General features: G+C 38.3%; 1 protein-coding gene across 1 annotated transcript; it reads left to right on the forward strand.

Annotated features, from left to right (window-relative positions):
• Positions 1 to 563: 563 nt before the first annotated feature.
• Angptl5 (angiopoietin like 5) lies at positions 564 to 19,269 on the forward strand. The gene is given in 11 exon segments (XM_050162219.1): positions 564 to 645; positions 2,055 to 2,213; positions 4,867 to 4,907; positions 4,909 to 4,971; positions 7,302 to 7,362; positions 7,365 to 7,394; positions 10,283 to 10,383; positions 12,137 to 12,257; positions 14,328 to 14,513; positions 18,766 to 18,822; positions 18,825 to 19,269. Coding segments are annotated over 11 exon segments (1,149 nt in total). The 3' UTR covers positions 19,073 to 19,269.
• Positions 19,270 to 19,544: the final 275 nt, after the last annotated feature.

Genomic DNA, 19,544 nt, shown 5'->3' on the forward strand with positions numbered 1-19,544 from the left:
TTTACAGCAAAAAACTTTGATTTTATGTGCATGGGTGTTTTGCCTGAATGTATGTATGAATGTATGTCTGTGTGCCATACGTTTGGTTGCTGCCCAGGGAGGCCAGAAGAGGGCATTGTATCCCCTGGAACATCATGTGGGTGACTGGATCAAGCCCAGTCCTGTAGAGGACCAGCCAGTGCTCTTAACCACTGAGTCACCTCTCTACTCCATTCTACAGTTTTCTGAGGTGAAACTCCAGTTCAGAATTAGATGACTTTAGAAAACATCTGGTTTGTGCTGTAGGTAGGAAGCCGTGGGAAGGATGTGTGTCAGTTAAGGTGTGAGTGTTGATTGGACCTGCCTTGTTTTCCACCAAAGGGTGTTGTTTCAGATGAGGAAGCATAGTAAGTGTTGGCATGTATTTGTGCTGTCCACCTTCCAGAAAGGCCATGGAACCTTGTAAGTATCACGTGTGTTTGTGCTGAACAACTTCCAGACATTCTTAACAAATGGCTCTGTGCACCATTCTTTGCACAGAGAGCTGATATTTGAGAAAGTGTTTGTATTAATTCAAGAAAAATATGATGTGTCTATCCCAAGCATCACTCTTGTTCTTACATGTATGTATTTTCATTGGTGGAGAAACTATACAAGGAAGCTCTATGTATGAATTTTATTCTATGGGAAGAATTTTAGCAATTTTATTTTAGCTTTCATGATGTATTAGAAACTTGAAAATATACATTATACAACAAATATAATTTATGTAACAATTAAAATATTTGTTTCAAGAAGTTGATACTTCTTAAATGTTACATTTTAAAATAAACTAAATTTAAGATAAACTTTTAAAGTTCTCAGTTGTTTAAAGATATTTTCATTCTCTGCTTTCCTATTACTTTTGATAATGAAACATTTGATGGTTAGTCAAAATTACTCTTTAAAAAGAAAGCTAGTCTGTAAACCATAACATTTCAAATAAAGACCTTTATGTGGTTAATTGGGATGCATGAATATCTTATCTAAAACAACCTCAGAGTGACAGCTAGTATGCAGTGTGCAATGTTATAAATAGCTGAGGAGTTGACTGCCCATATACGGAAATGTTGGTTTCCATTTTTAAATGTTAAAAATGCATTTGCCATTATATAAAAAACAAATGTCAAGATGCTGTGGTTGAAACAAGAAAAAAGTCCAAGACAGCTGAACAGATACTAATGATTTAATTCTTTAATACATTTACTAAAATTTAAGAGTCTTACTGAAAAAAGAATATCTATTAAAAACATCAAGTCTGTCAATTGTTATAGAGGTGAAAAGAAGGAACAAGAAGTTTAAAATAGTATGAGTAACAAAGTACAAGTTCTTTCAAAGGCAAATATCTTTGTAATGTAGTTAGTTCTATACCCATCTCTTAGTGTCTAGAAAATAGGCAACCTTACTCAAAGATTGTCTTGATAGTGAAGAGACTAATCACATGCAAACAGATAGAGATACTTTTAATGTCACGTGTTATTATCCTTTTAATGATGTTACTGTTTTTACAAAACAAGATTCCATAATTTTAAATTTTATCCATGATAACATTAAAATCCATGAGTAGTTATCTTTTCAAATCTTCAATTATTTTATATAAAATCAAATATTCCTATACATTTTCCTTCAATTTTTAACAGTTGGTGGCAGAAAATTCACTTGGCTAGAGGCATTGGTGATATTTCTGAGGAATTTCCTTCATCCGGTGACAAGGGAGTCCTGTCACATACAAGTTTGTAGAAAGTAAGGGTCAAATTCATGGAGTCATAGGAGTGGGAGGAAATCCTAAGCAAATTTGTTTGGAGTTTGAGAAGAAAAAGAGATAATACAAGTACTGAATATGTTTACTGACCAAAACTAAATTGTGCCCTTAAGGGTTAGCTGTGGGAATTTAAACTAATATATATTATATATTTTAATATATTAAATATATTTTAAGTGATCATCTACATTGTGTATTTTGATCTGTTCTCTGCAGTCTTCTTCCTGTGTAGAAGGTCTGACAGTATATTTTCACGTACTTTTCTCATTTCTGTTTTACAACTCTAAGGATTCTCTAATAGGTGACAATGTAGAAGATAAAGCTCACCTCAAAGATGAAAGTCAAAGGAGCAATACCGTGTGCAAGGAAGACTGTAAGGAGTCACGTGATGCTAAGACCAAAGTAACTGGAGAAGAAAGACATTTTATGTGCAGTAAGTATTAAAAATTACCACAATTATAATGAGATCAATCTTTGACACTAAAAAAATGTGCCTTTGTTTTATATTAATTATTTTAAATACATCTGATCACCCAAGGCTAAATGCTTTCTGTGTTTGACACTTAATAAGTATGTGCTTAATAGATATTTGTTAAGTCATTGTAGTCTTTCCTCCAGAGAGTCTGGTGGTATCAACAGACCATAGAGAGAAGGGCAAGCCAGAGGGCTCTGATAATATTAATACATTGATTTCTGAGTGGCTGCTTTACTCCTTGCTTCAGAGTCTTAGAAATTTCACCTTAGTTCCCCCCGCCCACTACTGTGTTTCTAAGAACAAACACATTACTTCTAGAAGCTACAAAAATAATGCAATAAATACAATACAAATCTAGTCATTTAATGTCAGAAAGGATCATAATTACAGTTTTAGTTTCAATGTAAGAACAATTAAGTCACCGTGCAGTAATTCCTATCATTTATCAAATACAAGGGGTGCAGTGGAGAAAGGCAGCCTGGAATGGGTGGAGCTAATAATGTGACCCAGTTCCTCTGGATAGTCATTTATAGGTTAGAGTGTAAAAGGCTGGCTTAAGTGTGCTCAATTTCTGTGCAGCATAAGTGTCCTGAGCTCCAATCCATGGTCCCATTGAGACAGTTGTACAAATGCAGGGAAAAAACTAAGAAAAAGCAAGAGACTGAAAATGAAAATGAGAGATAAAGCTGGATGAAACAGACTCAGCTGTCAGACGTTATTACATCATTCTACTGCCAGGATGAAGTAAACCTAGAGACAAAAACCATTTTAAAGGTACTCAGGAGATAATGCCTGGGGCTTTTTGCTGGAAAGAGTGTAATTGTCTTTATATGTAAAACTTTCTCAGTCTGAGAAGCAGAGGTGGTTGATATTTATTTTAAAATGTTGTATGTTGAAATAAGAGCGGCAGGGCTGCGTCCCCAGCACCCCGGCCGCCTGGCTAGCTTATGCCCGAAATAACAACACACAAACTGTATTCATTTAAACACTGCTTGGCCCATTTCTATCTAGCCTCTTCTAGGCTAATTCTCACATATTAATTTAGCCCATTTCTAATCATCTGTGTAAGCACCCCAAGGTGCGCTTACTGGGAGGATTCTAGCCTACGTCCATCCTGGGTCTGAGCTTTATCCCGTGTGCCCAGGAGAGTGAAGCAGGGCCTCTGCTCTAGAGAACAGAGCTGTCGAGTCTGAGCTCACTTCTTCTTCCTCCCAGCATCCTATTCTGTTTACTCCTCCCACCTATGTTTTAACCTATCAGGGCCAAGAAGTTTCTTTATTGCTTAACCAATGAAATCAACAGATTGATATATGACACTCCCACATCAGTTGTATTTTATGTGCATGAATGTTTTGTCTGCCTGTGTGTATGTACATACACCACATGTGTGCAGTGCCCGAGGAGGCCAGAAGCTGTTGAATCTCTTGAAAGTGGAGTTACAGCTGGCTATGAAACACTGTGTCAGAACCAATTCTGAGTTCTCTACAAGAGATGCCAGCCAGGCGGTGGTGGCACACGCCTTTAATCCCGGCACTTGGGAGGCAGAGGCAGGCGGATCTCTTTGAGTTCGAGACCAGCCTGGTCTACAAGAGCTAGTTCCAGGACAGGCTCCAAAACCACAGAGAAACCCTGTCTTGAAAAAAAAAAAAAAAAAGAGAGACGCCAGTGCTTTTAACTACTGAGCCATCTCTCCAGCCCTGAGGATTTTAGAGACTATGGGAGATGATAGTAATAGGATTTCAAATGCCTTAAGGGAAGCATTTTTAGTGTTTGTGCAACCTTTTTTAAAATAAGGAATATTGTATATTTTCTATGAAATCAAAGGGATATATTATACAAGTTCAGCCAGAAACTAACAAATTGGAAATTTAATGTTTTTACATTTGTTTATTAATTTATTTATTATTTATTTATTTATTTTGTGTGTATGTGTCTGTGTGTGTGGACGTTGAAGTCAGATTTTCCACTTTAGTGGCAGCTGCCCTGCCCACTGAGCTGTCTTGCTGGCCTCCAAAGGTTTGATTAAGATTTATTATGTATATGTATGCTAGTCATAGGTGGATGTGATTTTATAAAATATAGTATTAGAAAAAATAAAACAAAGATGTATTTTTAATTAACTGGCATGGTATGCAAGTAAATTACACTTGCACTTTGTCTTATCATCTAATAGTACTTAGTGGCTAAGCAGGTTGACACAGGTCACTTGTATGTAATCCTAGCATTTGAGAGTTTGAGAGATGGAGGCAAGAGGGTCAGAAAGGAGCTAAAAGCCAGATTGTGCCACAAGAGACCCTGTCCACCACTTCCTATACTTCCTGGCCCTAAACTTCTTATCTCATGCAGTGAAAATAGGCATTAAGAATCTTGTTTCTTAATTAAATAAATCATTTTAGGGAATCTGTATTATCAGGAAGCATAATTTCATTAAGAATGTTGAAACAATTACTTTTTGGCCAATCCCATTTTAAACAAATATGTACTAACTAAAACTTATAGTTATAAGTTCAAATAAATTGAGGTACTATTCTTTATTTATTCCAAACCATGTGAAATTGATTATTTTCACTGCTATTGTTTTATATAAAATGCCATTTTCTTTCTGATTAAGAAAACCTGAAAAATTCTATTGTTTCTTATACAAGAAGTACCCAAAAAACTACTGAGAAATATAATGGATGAGCAACAAGCTCCTTTGGATTGTTTATCTAGCCAGGTATGGGATTCTTTGGCATTCCATTCCATTGCATGTACACATCGGCATAGCTGGCTGGAAGTACAAGCATTTTATTTTATGTTTAATGTTCAGTACCTATGATGTGAGAAGCATTGTAACACAAAGCAATGAAGCAAGCCTTTGTTCAAGGGGGGTAAGGCCTGGTGGCGAGAAAGCAAACATGGAAAGCTAGAACAATCTGAATGCTGTCAGAATGACATGGGAAGTCTCTCAGGAGAGAAGGCCTGTGAGCTGAGCACTGAGCGATGAGTACATGCTTTAAATGTCATAAGGTTGCTAAGGAGGGGACAGCTTTCCCTTGGGGGGATTCGTATGAGTTGGTACAGGGGTGGGAGGGCTGGTGAGGTTGGGAATGTGTAAGGAAATCTGACTAAGGGAATCAGGAACTAAAACTTTTTTTTTTATTGAGCTCTACATTTTTCTCTGCTCCCCCCTGCCTCTCCCCTCCCCGCTTCAGCCCTCCCCCAAGGTCCCCATGCTCCCAATTTACTCAGGAGATCTTGTCTTTTTCTACTTTCTACTTCCCATGTAGATTAGATCTATGTAAGTCTCTCTTAGTGTCCACATTGTTGTCTAAGTTCTCTGGGTTTGTGGTTAGATTGGTTTTCTTTGCTTTATGTTTAAAAACCACCTATGAGTGAGTGAGTACATGTGATAATTGTCTTTCTGTGTCTGGGTTACCTCACTCAAAATAATGTTTTCTAGCTTCATCCATTTTCCTGCAAAATTCAAGCTGTCGTTATTTTTTCTGCTGTGTAGTACTCCATTGTGTAAATATACCACATTTTCCTTATCCATTCTCCAGTCAAGGGCATTTAGGTTATTTTTAGGTTCTGGCTATGACAAACAAAGCTGCTATGAACATAGTTGAGCACATGTCCTTTGGATATATACTCAAAAGTGGTATTACTGGGTCTTGAGGAAGGTTGTTTCCTACATTTCTGAGAAATCACCACACTGATATCCAAAGGGGTTGTACCAGCTTGCATTCCCACCAGCAATGCAGAAGTGTTCACTTTTCCCCACAGCCTCTTCAGCATAAGTTGTCATCAATGTTTTTGATCTTGGCCATTCTTACAGGTGTAAGATGGAATCTCAGAGTTGGTTTGATTTGCATTTCTCTGATGACTAAGGATGTTGAACATTTCCTTAAGTGTCTTTCAGCCATTTTAGATTCCTATGTTGAGAGTTCTTTGTTTATGTCTGTACTCCATTTTTTTATTGGATTATGTGTTCTTTTAATGACCAATTTCTTGAGTTCTTTGTATATTTTGGAGATCAGACCTTTGTCTGATGTGGGGTTAGTGAAGATCTTTTCCTATTCTGTAGGCTGTTGTTTTGTCTTATTGGCCATGTCCTTTGCTTTACAGAAGCTTTTCAGTTTCAGGAGGTCCCATTTTTTAATTGTTTCTCTCAGTGTCTGTGCTACTGCGGTTATATTTAGGAAGTGGTCCCCTTGCCAATGCATTCAAGTGTACTTCCCACTTTCTCTTCTATAAGGTTTAGTGTGGCTGGCTTTATGTTGAGGTCTTTGATCCATTTGGACTTGAGTTTTGTGCATGGTGATAGAATTGGGTCTATTTTCATTTGTCTACATATTGATATCCAGTTATGCCAGCATCACTTGCTAAATATGCTTTATTTTTTCCAATTGATAATTTTTGCTTCTTTGTCAAAAATCAGGTGTTCGAAGATGTGTGGATTGATATTCAGTTCCATTAGTCCTCCTGTCTGTTCTTATGCCAATACCAGGCTGTTTTCAGTACTGTAGCTCTGTAGTAGAGTTTGAAGTCAGGGATTGTGATACCTCCAGAAGTTCTTTTAATGTACAGGATTGTTTTGGCTATCCTGGGTTTTTTGCTTTTCCATATGAAGTTGAGTACCATTCTTTTGAGGTCTTTGAATAAATATTGCTTCAATTTTGCTGGGCATTGCGTCGAATCTGTAGGAACTAAATCTCGCTACAGCACGGGCCACTGAAGTATGCGAGTGAGGAAATCTCGTCACCCCCTTAGAAGCTGGTGTGGAAGATGATTAGGGAAGAGCCAAGGGAGGCAGCAAGGAAGGCACCAGAGCCTTCAGGACAGTGAGAGCAGAGCTGTAGGGACAGACAGCACAGAAGTAATGGCAGACAGAACTAGCTCTTAGGAGATGCTGCTGGGTGGAATGAATGCTGTTTATGCTTTTATTGTGTTAGAACAGTAAGAATCCAATCTAGAAGAGAAGGCATCTTTCTGGCCTAGAGACGCTTAGAGACAGCGTTTATATAATTTAGCTAATATAACCTTGTCTCGTGTGTCTGTGTTTAGGTTAATGAGCTCGTGAATCAAATTCTCCTTTTGACTACAGAGGATTTTAGCAAACAGCTGGACTCTTTCCCCGCCAGCCCATGCAGTCACATGGTGAGAGCGCTGGTATTTCAGTCTCTGCACACTCCTGTTTTATTCCTCAGGGTTTTTTGGGCAGCATGGTGCAGCGGAAGGTTTCGACTACAGTGCTGCCTGTTTCCTAGCAGTCTGGAGGACTGTTCCTGCTCTTCAGCCAGTTACAGCACGTGTTCCTTCAGAAGCTGAGGACTTTTCCACTGTCTGGAAGCCATAGTGTAAAATAATATCAACAATCTGTTGACCATCAAGTAACCTTAGGTGCTGTATTCTGAGCATCCTGCCCTGGCATTTTATTACTAATTACTCTTCACAAAGAAGAGGCTTTCCAGAGTCCCTGCCTAACCTGTGAAAAGTGTTTTTTTTTTTTATGTTTCAAAGTGAGATATAACATTTTAAGGAAAAATGAAATTTAATATATAAATAAATACCAAGTTAACATTTTTGCACTAAAATATAACATATTTATTCCTATGTTCTTCTAAGAAAGTGCTATGAAAATCTTACAAATATGAATTCACATAAAAATTCTAAGCAAATAAATATTACTGAGGCTCAAGGATGTGATCCTAAGTTTTTCTCTGAAGTGTAATGGAACAGACAGGGATTGGGCATCTCCTTGTTCCTTTATGAAGACAGGCATTGTCATGTATTACTTTGAAATGACTTATTGTCTCATCCTCTTCTGAGTGAAAGGGCGAGGTGTAGCAAGGCATGAAGTCCAGTGGCAGGCTGGTCCTTCATCTCCAAAGGAAAGCTGCTAATTTCCTCCTCAGTAAGTTGAAACCCTTATCTGTCTTTCCTCATGGGTCTCGAATACCAGATAAACAGCACCTCAAAGCGGGAATTTCATGTGACTCACAGTTTGAATATACACCCTAGCACTGTGGGGGAGGACATGGCGACAGGAACAGGAGCAGACACCCCAGCACTGTGGGGGAGGCATGGCGGCAGCAGCATACACCCCAGCATTGTGGGAGGCAGCTGCTCACTATCTGCAGTCAGGAAGCAGAGAGAGAGATGAATACTGGGGCTCAGCTCACGTTCTCCCTTTAATTCAGTCTTGCACCCCAGTCCATGGACATGGTGCCACAATCAAGCTGCACCTTCCATTCTCAGCTGAACCTTTCTGGAGACCATCTCATGCACACAGCTGTAGGCATTTGTCTCAGGTGACTCTAAGGCCAGACAGGTTGGCTGTGAATGCTAAACTCTGCAAGTCTTACAGACTTGCTGTGCAGGGCTAGCGAGTAAATCACAACACATTCTGAATTATCCTGTAATGCACAGCAAGAGCATAGAGCCCTGCTCTGATACCCCCGGCATCAGGTGAAGACAACCCAAGAAGCCCAAGAAGCTTGCTCACACTTGCCGACCGATGACGAAGCAATGCTCTGCTGTAGGCCAGCCCTTCACTGTGGACTACTTCCACCACACTCTGAGCACAGCTCCATTAGAAGAATGTTTCCTCTCATTTCACAATGCAAACCCCAAAACTACCCCAGAAACAAAGAGAAGCTGAACAAGTTTTTATACTTAGCCTTTCTGTTGAGTTGTTTTCTACAGATTAATGTGTGGTAAGCTCTGTGCTAAAAGCTTGCCTTTCAAACCTCCAAAAACAAACAAACAAAAACACACCGCTATGGCACAGTGAGTTGTGCTATTTTTTCTACATTAGGAAAGCATTCTAAGGCTTCCAGATAGTCAGTAGTTCCTAGCTAGGAAGTAATAGCAGTCACCCAAGTAAGTGATGCCCTGAAACTTGCTTTTGGAAGTGGTATTTGTGACTGAACTTAAGCTGCATGCATGGTGGGCACGTGATCTATCAGAAAGTTACCCCCAACTTCTTGTTCTGATACAGGGTCTTATTAAGTTGCTCAGGCTGCTTTGAACTATGTAGTCAGGGCAAGATTTCATACCTCAGTTTCCTGAGTGACTGGGATCACAGGGTTGGAGTTATGTAATTGCACTTAAAAATGTACACTAGAATATCTTCAAATAGAATGTAGTACTCCTCAGCACACTGGTATCACATACAGGCATTTACAGTCCTCTGTGGAGCTTTGTGGTGGCAAGGGCTACAGCTTTAACATTTGTAGAAAGAGTACACACTAGCCTTTCTTTGTTTCTTGTTAGTAAAGAAAGCAATTTCTACTTCCCTCTTAGTTATTGGCATTGATGACTTCAACACACTAAACTCTGAAGTTTGGAATAAAGTAGTCAAGGATGTGTTAAACACAATTAAACTACTTATTCCTTAAGTTTTCTCCTTCCTACCCATCCTTTATATATTAAAAATAAACTTGGGTTATCATAGAATCTTTGGAAAAGAGAATGATTAATTATACATTGAGTAAGGGTTGATCCCAAATGAGTCTTTAAAGATTTGTTTTACTTTTACTTATGTGTATGTGTGTGAGCCTGTGTGAGTTTATGTGCACATATGTGTGCAGGGACCGGAGAGTGCTGGATCCCCTGGAACTAAAGTTACAGACAGTTGTGAGCCACTGTCTGGGTGCTAAGAACATAACATGGGCTCTCTGCAAGACTACTTGGGCTCTTAATTTTTGAGTTTTCTCTTTGACCCCACAATATGAGACTAAAATTTAAGCAATAATCACTTAATTGTTAAGCCATCACTCTGACCCACAATATGAGACTTTAAACACTAATGACCAAAAGGAATGTTATTTGTGAGGGCTTAACAGCAACCCAAATTCTTTAATTTCTCTTCTTTATTATGTTTTCTCCTGAGTTCTAAAATTATAGTAATTCTAATATAAAAAAGGTATGGCATCACTGATAGAAGCTGTAGTAACAGTTTCAGACAGCATCATCAATTCTCTGCCGTCAACTCATTGTTTTAGGTGTGCTTGAAGTGCACTAAATGAGTAATTTTTCCCTAGATTTGGATTGCACTGATATTAAAGATTCAATTAGCTCTGTCACCAGAACCCCTAGTGGTTTATATATAATCTTTCTAGAAGGATCTAGCTACCCATTTGAGGTAAAGTTTTCACTTATTATACAGAATAAAGTAAACATCAAGCTAACTTAATAAATATTGAAATTACAATTATTTTTGCTTTACTTTAAAAATAATTTTGTCTTGAAAATTTTAAATAAATTAGCAAAATTTACAACATGAAAAGGTCGGTATTCTTTACATCTTCTACTCAGACCATGAATTTCAGTTTCCTGAGTGTCCATAGTTACACTATTCAAAGTAAATCCATCTGTTGCCAAGTTTTATGTTATCCTTATGGGGCAGAGCTGTGCAATACAAATTATTGCTTTAATTTAATTTGATGGAGACGAGAAAATAATGTGTGATAATAATGTGTGATGACGTGGGCTTACTAAAGTACATTTACTTTGATTCCTACTCATGCCTATACTTTCTTTTGATAATACATTATTTACCAGTGTGAGACTTTGCCTCAAAAATTTAAAAAGAAATTAATGGAAAAAGTGTTTTACTTGGGCATAAGGAAGACTGCTAAACTGATCAATGCTTAATTTGAATAACAAGAATTATACTTTGTTTATCCTTAGTACTTGTCTGCTTGTATTTCTAGTAGGTACCTGCTGCACACAATGCTTATGGACAGAAAGGATGTGTGTGTGTGTGTGTGTGTGTGTGTGTGTGTGTTTATGTATTTTTTCTGGGTACTTTCTCAGAGTATAAAAAATTTATGATCTTTAAAGTTTATCAATAGTCTATATTATACAACAACCACCTTTCTTTCTAAGTAGATGCAAAGAGTTTCTATTCTTAGAATTATTACCATAATTTCTCTTGAAATCTATTGACAAGATGTCAAGAAATTAGGACTTACGTGGGAAATAATTGAAAAACTACCTAAGTCTCTTTGCCTACGCATCCCAAACTGGATCTGAACAGCGGTAGAAGAGAAGAATTATGACTTTGGCAGAAGGGAAGAATTATAACTTTGAGAGGAGTGGGTTGCATAATTGCCTCTTCTGTGGAAAGTGTGATGCCTGAAATTCCTTCATATTGGTTTTTTATTTCTTTTTTTTTTTCTTCTGACTCTGTGTGGGAAGTCTCTTGTAGAGTGGATCACTTTGTTTTCTTCCCCTGTTGTTTCTGTGGGCCCCAGACAGGTCCATGTCACACAGTTTAAACAGAGGCCCCTGTGAACACCTGCTGAGTGGCCACAGCTCATGGCTCAGTATTGAAATATCAATCTGAACTCCAGTTTGTGGGAGAAAAGAGAAACCAGAGGCAGGAAGACATTTCTAACACTAAAAAACCAGCATTATAATCCAAAGAACAAAGCCATTTGTTAATCAATCCATCTCTGCCGTTGCATGTCAGCGCTATTATTCCTGAACTGGGGGAAAATGTTGAGTTGAGGAATTATATGATAACCTTAAAATACTGCAGACAGTTGTGTCTTAAAAATCTTATACAGGCTCAGTTAGGTCAATCATGGGTTTGTGTAAGTGGTAGTATTTCCAGAGAGGATCTAATCTACATGGGAAGTAGAAAAAGACAAGCTCTCCTGAGTAAACTGGGAGCATGGGGAGCATGGGAGAGGGTAGAAGGGGAGGGGAAAGGAAGGGAGGGGAGCAGAGAAAAATATATAGCTCAGTAAAAGCAATAAAAAACTTGAATACATTTATGAGAATGAAAACTTTCTTATATTTATTTTTCTATAGGATTAGGGATGAGTTCTTTAATGTCAAATAATGAAAACAATGGTATATTATTTTGGCATTTTCTGGGCCCATTTTAGGTAATGTATGACATGGATTTGAGAGGAGGAGGATGGGCAGTAGTTCAGAAAAGGCTCAATGGGACAGTTGACTTCCAGAGGCCATGGTGTGATTACCTGGATGGATTTGAAGACCTTTTAGGTCAGATTTTATATATCTATGCATTGCCTTTTCTCTTTCTTTCTGGTGTGATATGTCTGAACTGCATCAGCGTTAGTCAAATCTTCAGGAAGAGTGGATAAATATATGTGAATATAAAAATATGAGTTAAATTCTACTTTCTTATGTCAAATTATTTTTAAAAACTGTTTTCAGTTAAGACCTAGAAATCTGGACTGGAGACATGTCTTAGCAATTAAGAATACTGGCTCCTTCTCCAGCAGACCTGGGTTCAATTTCCGGGTCCCACACGGCAGATCACATTGCCTATAACTCCTGTTCCATGGGATCTAAAATCTTCTGGTTTTCATGAGCCCAGGCACACACAAGGTGTACACATGTATGCAAAAAACCTGTAGACACACATTTTAAAAAATAAAATTTTTAGAGATGAATTGAAATATAATTTGAGTGAAAATTCTCAGCTGAATATTTGTTATCTGTACCCAGTAGTTGGTAGGTGCTTCCCAATTGCTTGTGGAATGGGGAAAGAAAAAAAAGAGGCAGGGTTGTGACAGACTTAAAATACAATGGAATACTGATAGAACCAAGGCATATGACCATTAAAGTCAAAGCCTTTAAGTTGAATGTAATTTTGCAAAACTATGATGTACATTACTATTTTCTAAATTTGAAGAGAGTTTTGACTAAGAAGTTCTATAACCATATACTGTTTGTGCAAACTGAGACTGTTTTATATTTAGTAGAATTAAAATATATTGGGTATCTAATAAAATGTGCTGGAAATGCTTACATATGAGATTGGAGTAAAACAGAAAGAAGCTTAAGACATACAAAGACCATGAAACTAAAAGTTCCTGGAGAAACCCATCCTGCAATGTGTCCACTTTTTCTTGTACTTATTCTTTTCAGTTTGAACAGAGTGATAGCTAAAATATCTATGGAAAAGAACTTTATATATTAGTCATAGCTTTCTGAGTTTCAATACTGTCTGTCTCATTATCTTCCAACCCTCTGAAATTTTATACCCTGTAATTTCATAACTTAAGTAGGTTGTAGCTCAGGAATGTCCACATTTAGTCCACATTGTGGATATGGAAAGATAGAAAGCCAGTGGCTAAATGTGTTTGCAAGAACATTGTCCAAGTTAGAGAGTTCTGTTAATGTCATCCACCTTAGATCTACGGTTATCTTTGAAATATCGACTCTAAATCTGGGGAAGCTTCAGTGTGGCTACATTTTGTTTCCATTCATAGGTTATGGCAAGCTGCTTTTAAACAAAGAAATACTCATTTATAAGGATTTTCCAAGGCAGAAAAAGCAATTTCAGCTGAGTGCTTTCAGGAAATGTTTCTTAAGGAGCAGTTGAGTTGAGATTAAAACTCCTACTTTCACTGGGTCACATCATTTGTTAGTTGACATAAGACTTCAACAAGTTTTTTGTTGACATGCTGTAAAGGTAAATCTTGACTTTTAATCTAGTCTTTAAGTACACTTTTAAGTTGAATTTGGGGAGATAGAAATGAAGCAGTTTGGTTCTGTTCAGGTTAATGAATTAACAAAATAAGTAGGTGATGTGGGCTGAGATTTCTGTTGACAGAGGCTTCTTTGCAGTTGTTCAGTCACAAAGAAATACACAGAGGTCTACATTAATTATAAACTGATTGGCCTATTAGTTCAGGCTTCTTATTAACTCTTATAACTTATATTAGCCCATAATTCTTGTCTGTGTTAGCCATGTGGCTTGCTACCTTTTTCGGCGCGGCAGTCACATGTTGCTTGCTCTGTGTCTGGGTGATGGCTTCAGATTGAATCTTTCCTCTTCACAGAATTCTCATCGCCCCAACTCTAATTCCTGCCTGATTAATGGCCAATCAGCATTTATTTAAAATACAAGTGACAGGGCACAGACCGTTGTCCCATAGCAAAGTTAAATAACAGCTGATGGATGAGCTGGGCCACGCCTGTCCAGAGTCCTGGTTATGGATGTGTCTCCTCAGTTATACAGACGCTGAATGGCATCAACATTCACAAACAAAAGATTGTTCTCATTTCAATTAAATGTCTTAAAACAAAGCATTTCTTTTACAGGAGAATTTTGGCTAGGACTGAAAAAGATTTTTTACATAGTAAACCAGAAAGATTCCAGTTTTGTGTTTCATGTGGCCCAGGAGTCCGAGGACAACACCTTGGCTTATGCTTTATATGATAATTTTTGGCTAGAGGATGAAACACAATTTTTAAAAATACATTTAGGACAATATTCAGGAAATATGGGTAAGTTTTTAATTACTAAAATGACACAAAAAATTGAGCTATCCCTTGCCCGGTATTACATAAAGATAGCCATAACGCAGGACATATGATGATGACATACAGCTGATGACGGTAGATTAGAGATCAATGTGAAAGTCAGAAACTCAGTTGTGAACACTTTGCTAAACAACCTTGGAGCAGAATTCACATTTCTTAAAGCAAATGCTGTAACCCTAGTGTTCTCATGGATGGAGACCCTGGAACAGGCTGGGTAAGCAGAATCCTATTTCCATGTTCAGGAAGTAAAAGCTTCCAACCCTGTCAGTAAAGAAACCCGAAAGAGGAAGTGTCTGGCCCATGACCTCCTGTGGATCACACCTCTTTCACCCCATCCTAGTCCACAAAGATACCAAAACACGTTATTTTCATCCTTCCTTCATGGATTTCCAAAAATTTAACTCACTAGAACTTCAGAATACTTGATAGTAAGTTTGTATTTTGGAGCTGAATTTTTAAAGACAGTGGAGTGAAGAAATACAAAACTCCACTCCCCTGTTTTTTTCTGATAGTTCTATATATTAATGTTAGAAATTTGTAATGAATGCTATATATCCCTTGACTGCCAACTGGTCTCAAGGTACAGATGCAACACAATGACCCTGAAAACACAAAAGACTGATACACCTTTAGGTTTAAAGAGAACGTGAGAATGATTGCTACCAGGAGATTTGTTATGGGAGAATGGGTAGGTTTCAAAATTAGGCGAATGTTAAAGCCTCTTGAAAAATATATATTCCTGTATAATCTAGTGCAGCTGCTTCAGACCAGATGGATGTGCTGGCATCCTGTTAACTGCAGGCTCAGACCTGAAAGGAAGGATGGGCTTTGGCAAGTGAGTGTTGGCAAATGAGGCAGCTTGTGTCACAGCATAGAAGAGGAGATGGCCAGCAGGGGGCTGCTTGGTGTGCCTGGAATTCATGGCATGTTAGGGGGGCTGGTCTTGAGACATTAGGTGAAAGCTGAAATTTAATTCTTGATTGATATGGAACGTTTTAAACGTGTGTGTGCTTGTGCATGCGTATGCATTTATCCATATATGTGTGTATATGTACACACACATGTTGAAATAAGAGCGACGGGGCTGCGTCCCCAGCATCCCGGCCACTGGCTAGCTTATGCCCCGAAATAACAACACACAAACTGTATTCTTTTAAGCACTGCTTGGGCCATTTCTATCTAGCCTCTTCTAAGCTAATTCTCACATATTAATTTAGCCCATTTCTAATAATGTGTGTAAGCACCCCAAGGTGCGCTTACTGGGAAGATTCTAGCCTACGTCCATCCTGGGTCGGAGCTTCATCGCGTGTGTCTCAGAGAGGAGCTATGGGGTCTGTCTGAGGAGTCTTACCTCACTTCCTCTTCTTCCCAGCATTCTGTTCTGTTTACTCCTCCCACCTATGTTTTAACCTATCAGGGCAAGCAGTTTCTTTATTTAATTAACCAATGACCTNCACACACACACACACAAACACACACACAAAGTTTCAGTGCTTTACTTCCAAAAGTGCAAAGAATTGCTTCAGCATGGAGTATCCCATGTCAGGAAGCTTATGTGGAGGACTCCAAAAGGTGATTATGCTTTTGTTAGTGGATATTTTATTTTCATTATAGAGCTCTTAAATCTCCCATGGTTATCAAGTAGCTTTCAATTGTTGATCAAATTATATATTTAAATTAAGGAAAAGAAAAGGTACAGTGCAGATAGATATGCAGATAAAATGTTATCAGACACAAATTTGACATTGAGCTTGGGGAAAATGTAAATATGAACTTGAGCATCTGAGCAATTGTTTCATAAGAAGTAAAAAAGGGCTAGGGAAATAGCTCAGTCAGTGAAGTATCCACTACAGAGGCACAAGGACATGAGTTCAGATTCCCAGAACCCATGGAAAAAACTGTGTATTATAGTGCAAACTTGGAGCATTATGGATGGGCAGATCCCATTGGTTAACTAGCCTAGCCTAATTAATGAGTCAAAAGGTAAAGATGGGCAATGATCAAGAAAATAAACCTCGGGCCTGCACACACACCTGCGCGCGCACACACACACACACACACACACACACACACACACACACCATACCACACCACACCACACATGTATTCACGCACGCAGGCACACACACACACAATACAAATATTCCTGATAGTAATACTTGAGAGAAAACTCTGTGGGTTCTCAGAGAAAGCAGCATTATAACTGTGTCTTTGCAAGTGATTAAAATACTTCACAGAAACAACTTAAGGGAAGAGCGGGCTTATTTTGGGTGACAGTCCCAGAGCTGTTGCAGGGAGGCTGTGGTAGGAAGCATTTTACATCTGACGGCTAAGTAGAGAAGGGTGGACATAAGACATAGCGCTAAGGTCATGAGCCAGTTACCTACTCCTATCCATACCTCCCCGTTATTTCACTATCTCTCAGGAATGCCTGTGTGTGATGGCTCCAACAAGGAAGCCACTCACTCATGAGCTAAGAGTCCTCTTGCTGTGACTCTCCAGAAATGCCATCCCAGGCATACCCAGAGGTGTGCTTTGCTAATGTCTTATCTAAAGATGAGGAAAGTCAGTGGTCAATTAGTTAAGTTCTGAGAGCCATGATTATAGCATAGCAAACATGGTGGGTAAATTCTAAGGACTGTTTTAGAGGGGATTCAGTGTAATCCAGCGAGAAGTCATCTGGTGTAGATTCTCATTTAGCAATGGAGACTTTCCTGGCAGGCTCACAGAATTCAGGCATTGATTCCTAGATGAGTTTCAAATTTTTAAAAATCACATTTTATTTATTTATTGAGTGTATTGTGCAGGCACATGCATGCCATGGTGCATGTGTTTAGGTCGGAGGAACCTTAGGCAGACAATTCTCTTCTTCCAGTATGTTAGCTCTGGAGATTGAATCTGGCCATCAGACTTGACAGCAAGTGCTTTTGCCTATTGAGCCATTTTTCTGACCCCATTGGGTGAACTATTGAAAGGTCCTGTACAGCATAGGTGCTGAAAATGATATTGCATTTGCAGATGCAATACTTCAGTCATTGTCTTTGTATGCCATAATATGCAGAGTCAGGGACTTCACTGGCCAGTCGAGTTGGGTTTGAGATATACCTCACTAATGAAGTGCTTCAGGCTCCACAAAACATTTACCTCAAGAGATTCCAAACATTCAAAGCAAAATGAACAACTGTAGATCTTGGCTTTCTAGATACTTCATATAGTTTTTCTTTTCACTGAACATATTAATCAAAAATTTCATGTAGGTTAAATGTAGGTATGAGTCCAATAAGGACCTTTGACTTCATGTAACTGTACAAAACAAAATATAGCTCCTGAGCCTGCAATTTAATTATTAGCTGGACTGTCTCAGCCAAGAAATTTAATCCTTGAAGGATCTGGTGAATAACAGGCATGATAGTCATGCAGTGTTCAGTGTAAGCTCCTTAAAAATGATCGGTCTACACAGATGTGAAGAACCATGGGGGACAGCACAGCTCAATAGTACATCAGAATTTTCATGAGCACCCTAGGCATGCTACAGGAACATTATATCTCCAAATGAAAGCAAATTATGTTGCAATTACAAATCTAATATTCTCAAGGGTAAATGCTTCACCGTCATCCATAATTGTCTTTCTAAAATGAAAATCTACCATGAAGTGGTGAAGAGATGACTCACTGGTTAAGAATATTTGCCATACTTCCAAAGGAACAGGTTCAAAGCCCAGCACTCACTTGGGGCTCACAACTGTCTGCTATTCCAGTTCCAGGGGATCCAACATACTCTCCAGCCCCTATGAGCACTCCCTGCATGTGGTGCACAGACACATATGCAGGCCAAACAATTATACCCATAAAAAAATAAAAAGAATGCCCACACCCCATTATGTAATAAAAAGAAAACATAGTGTGTAAGTTGTTTTATTTTTTAAAAAAATTATCAGTCACCGTTCACATCACTTTCAGGTATTACAGGTACATGTACCGTAATCTGATTTTTCTATAGCCAAGCTTCCATGCTGGTTAGTCTGTGTATTTAAAGATACCGTCGATGCTTCACAAGGTTTGGCACATTGTGTGAGAGAGATTTTCACAGGACAAATAGTGGAAAAAACAATTGATTCTGTTTCTAGATTCAGTATTTCTGTATAATTGGATGGTAATGATTGAAATAAAAATTCTCTGAACTCATCTTTTTTTGAAATTAATCCATTTTATGCAGGTGATGCATTTCGGAGCTTCAGGGAAGATGATAACCAGAATACAATGCCTTTTAGCACTCAGATGTTGATAATGATGGATGCCGCCCTGCTTGTCAGTCAGTGAAGAGCTACAGTCACCTCCATAACAGCACTGGCTGGTGCTTCAACCAGTGCGGTCTCAAGAACCTAAATGGCATCCATCGCCTTCCGGGAAAACTGCGTGCAATTGGAATTCAGTAGGGTACATGGACCGAAAACAATTCTGCTGTCAATATTAAATCTGCCTCAGTGAAGCCTAGAAGAACTTACAACCCCTATTTTATGTAGTCTTATTTTAAACTGTAGCACAATTTCCATAGTTATTTTTGAAAATGTGTTAAAACTTTTTTTACATAGTTTCTTTCTTACTTAGAGTTTAACATATTAGCCAGAATTGAATTGAATATAGATGGCATCTTAGTGCTATGGGTTTAGTTAGTAAACTTCAGTTTTGCAGCACAAAAAAAAAAAAGCAATCACAGCGCATCAAGGTATGATTTTTATTGACTAATTAACATTTTGTGATTGTTTGCAAGATTTACAGTTTGTTTGTTTGTTTGTTTATTTATTTATTTATTTATTTATTTATTTATTTATTTATTATGTATACAATAACCTGTCTGTGTGTATGCCTGTAGGCCAGAAAAGGGCACCAGACCCCATTAGAGATGGTTGTGAGCCACCATGTGGTTGCTGGGAATTGAACTCAGGACCTTTGGAAGAGCAGGCAATGCTCTTAACCTCTGAGCCATCTCTCCAG

The sequence above is a fragment of the Alexandromys fortis genome, unplaced genomic scaffold, assembly GCF_014885135.2.
Source record: "Alexandromys fortis isolate MF-2015 unplaced genomic scaffold, M_Fortis_MF-2015_v1.1 scaffold_112, whole genome shotgun sequence".
Lineage (NCBI taxonomy): Eukaryota > Metazoa > Chordata > Mammalia > Rodentia > Cricetidae > Alexandromys > Alexandromys fortis.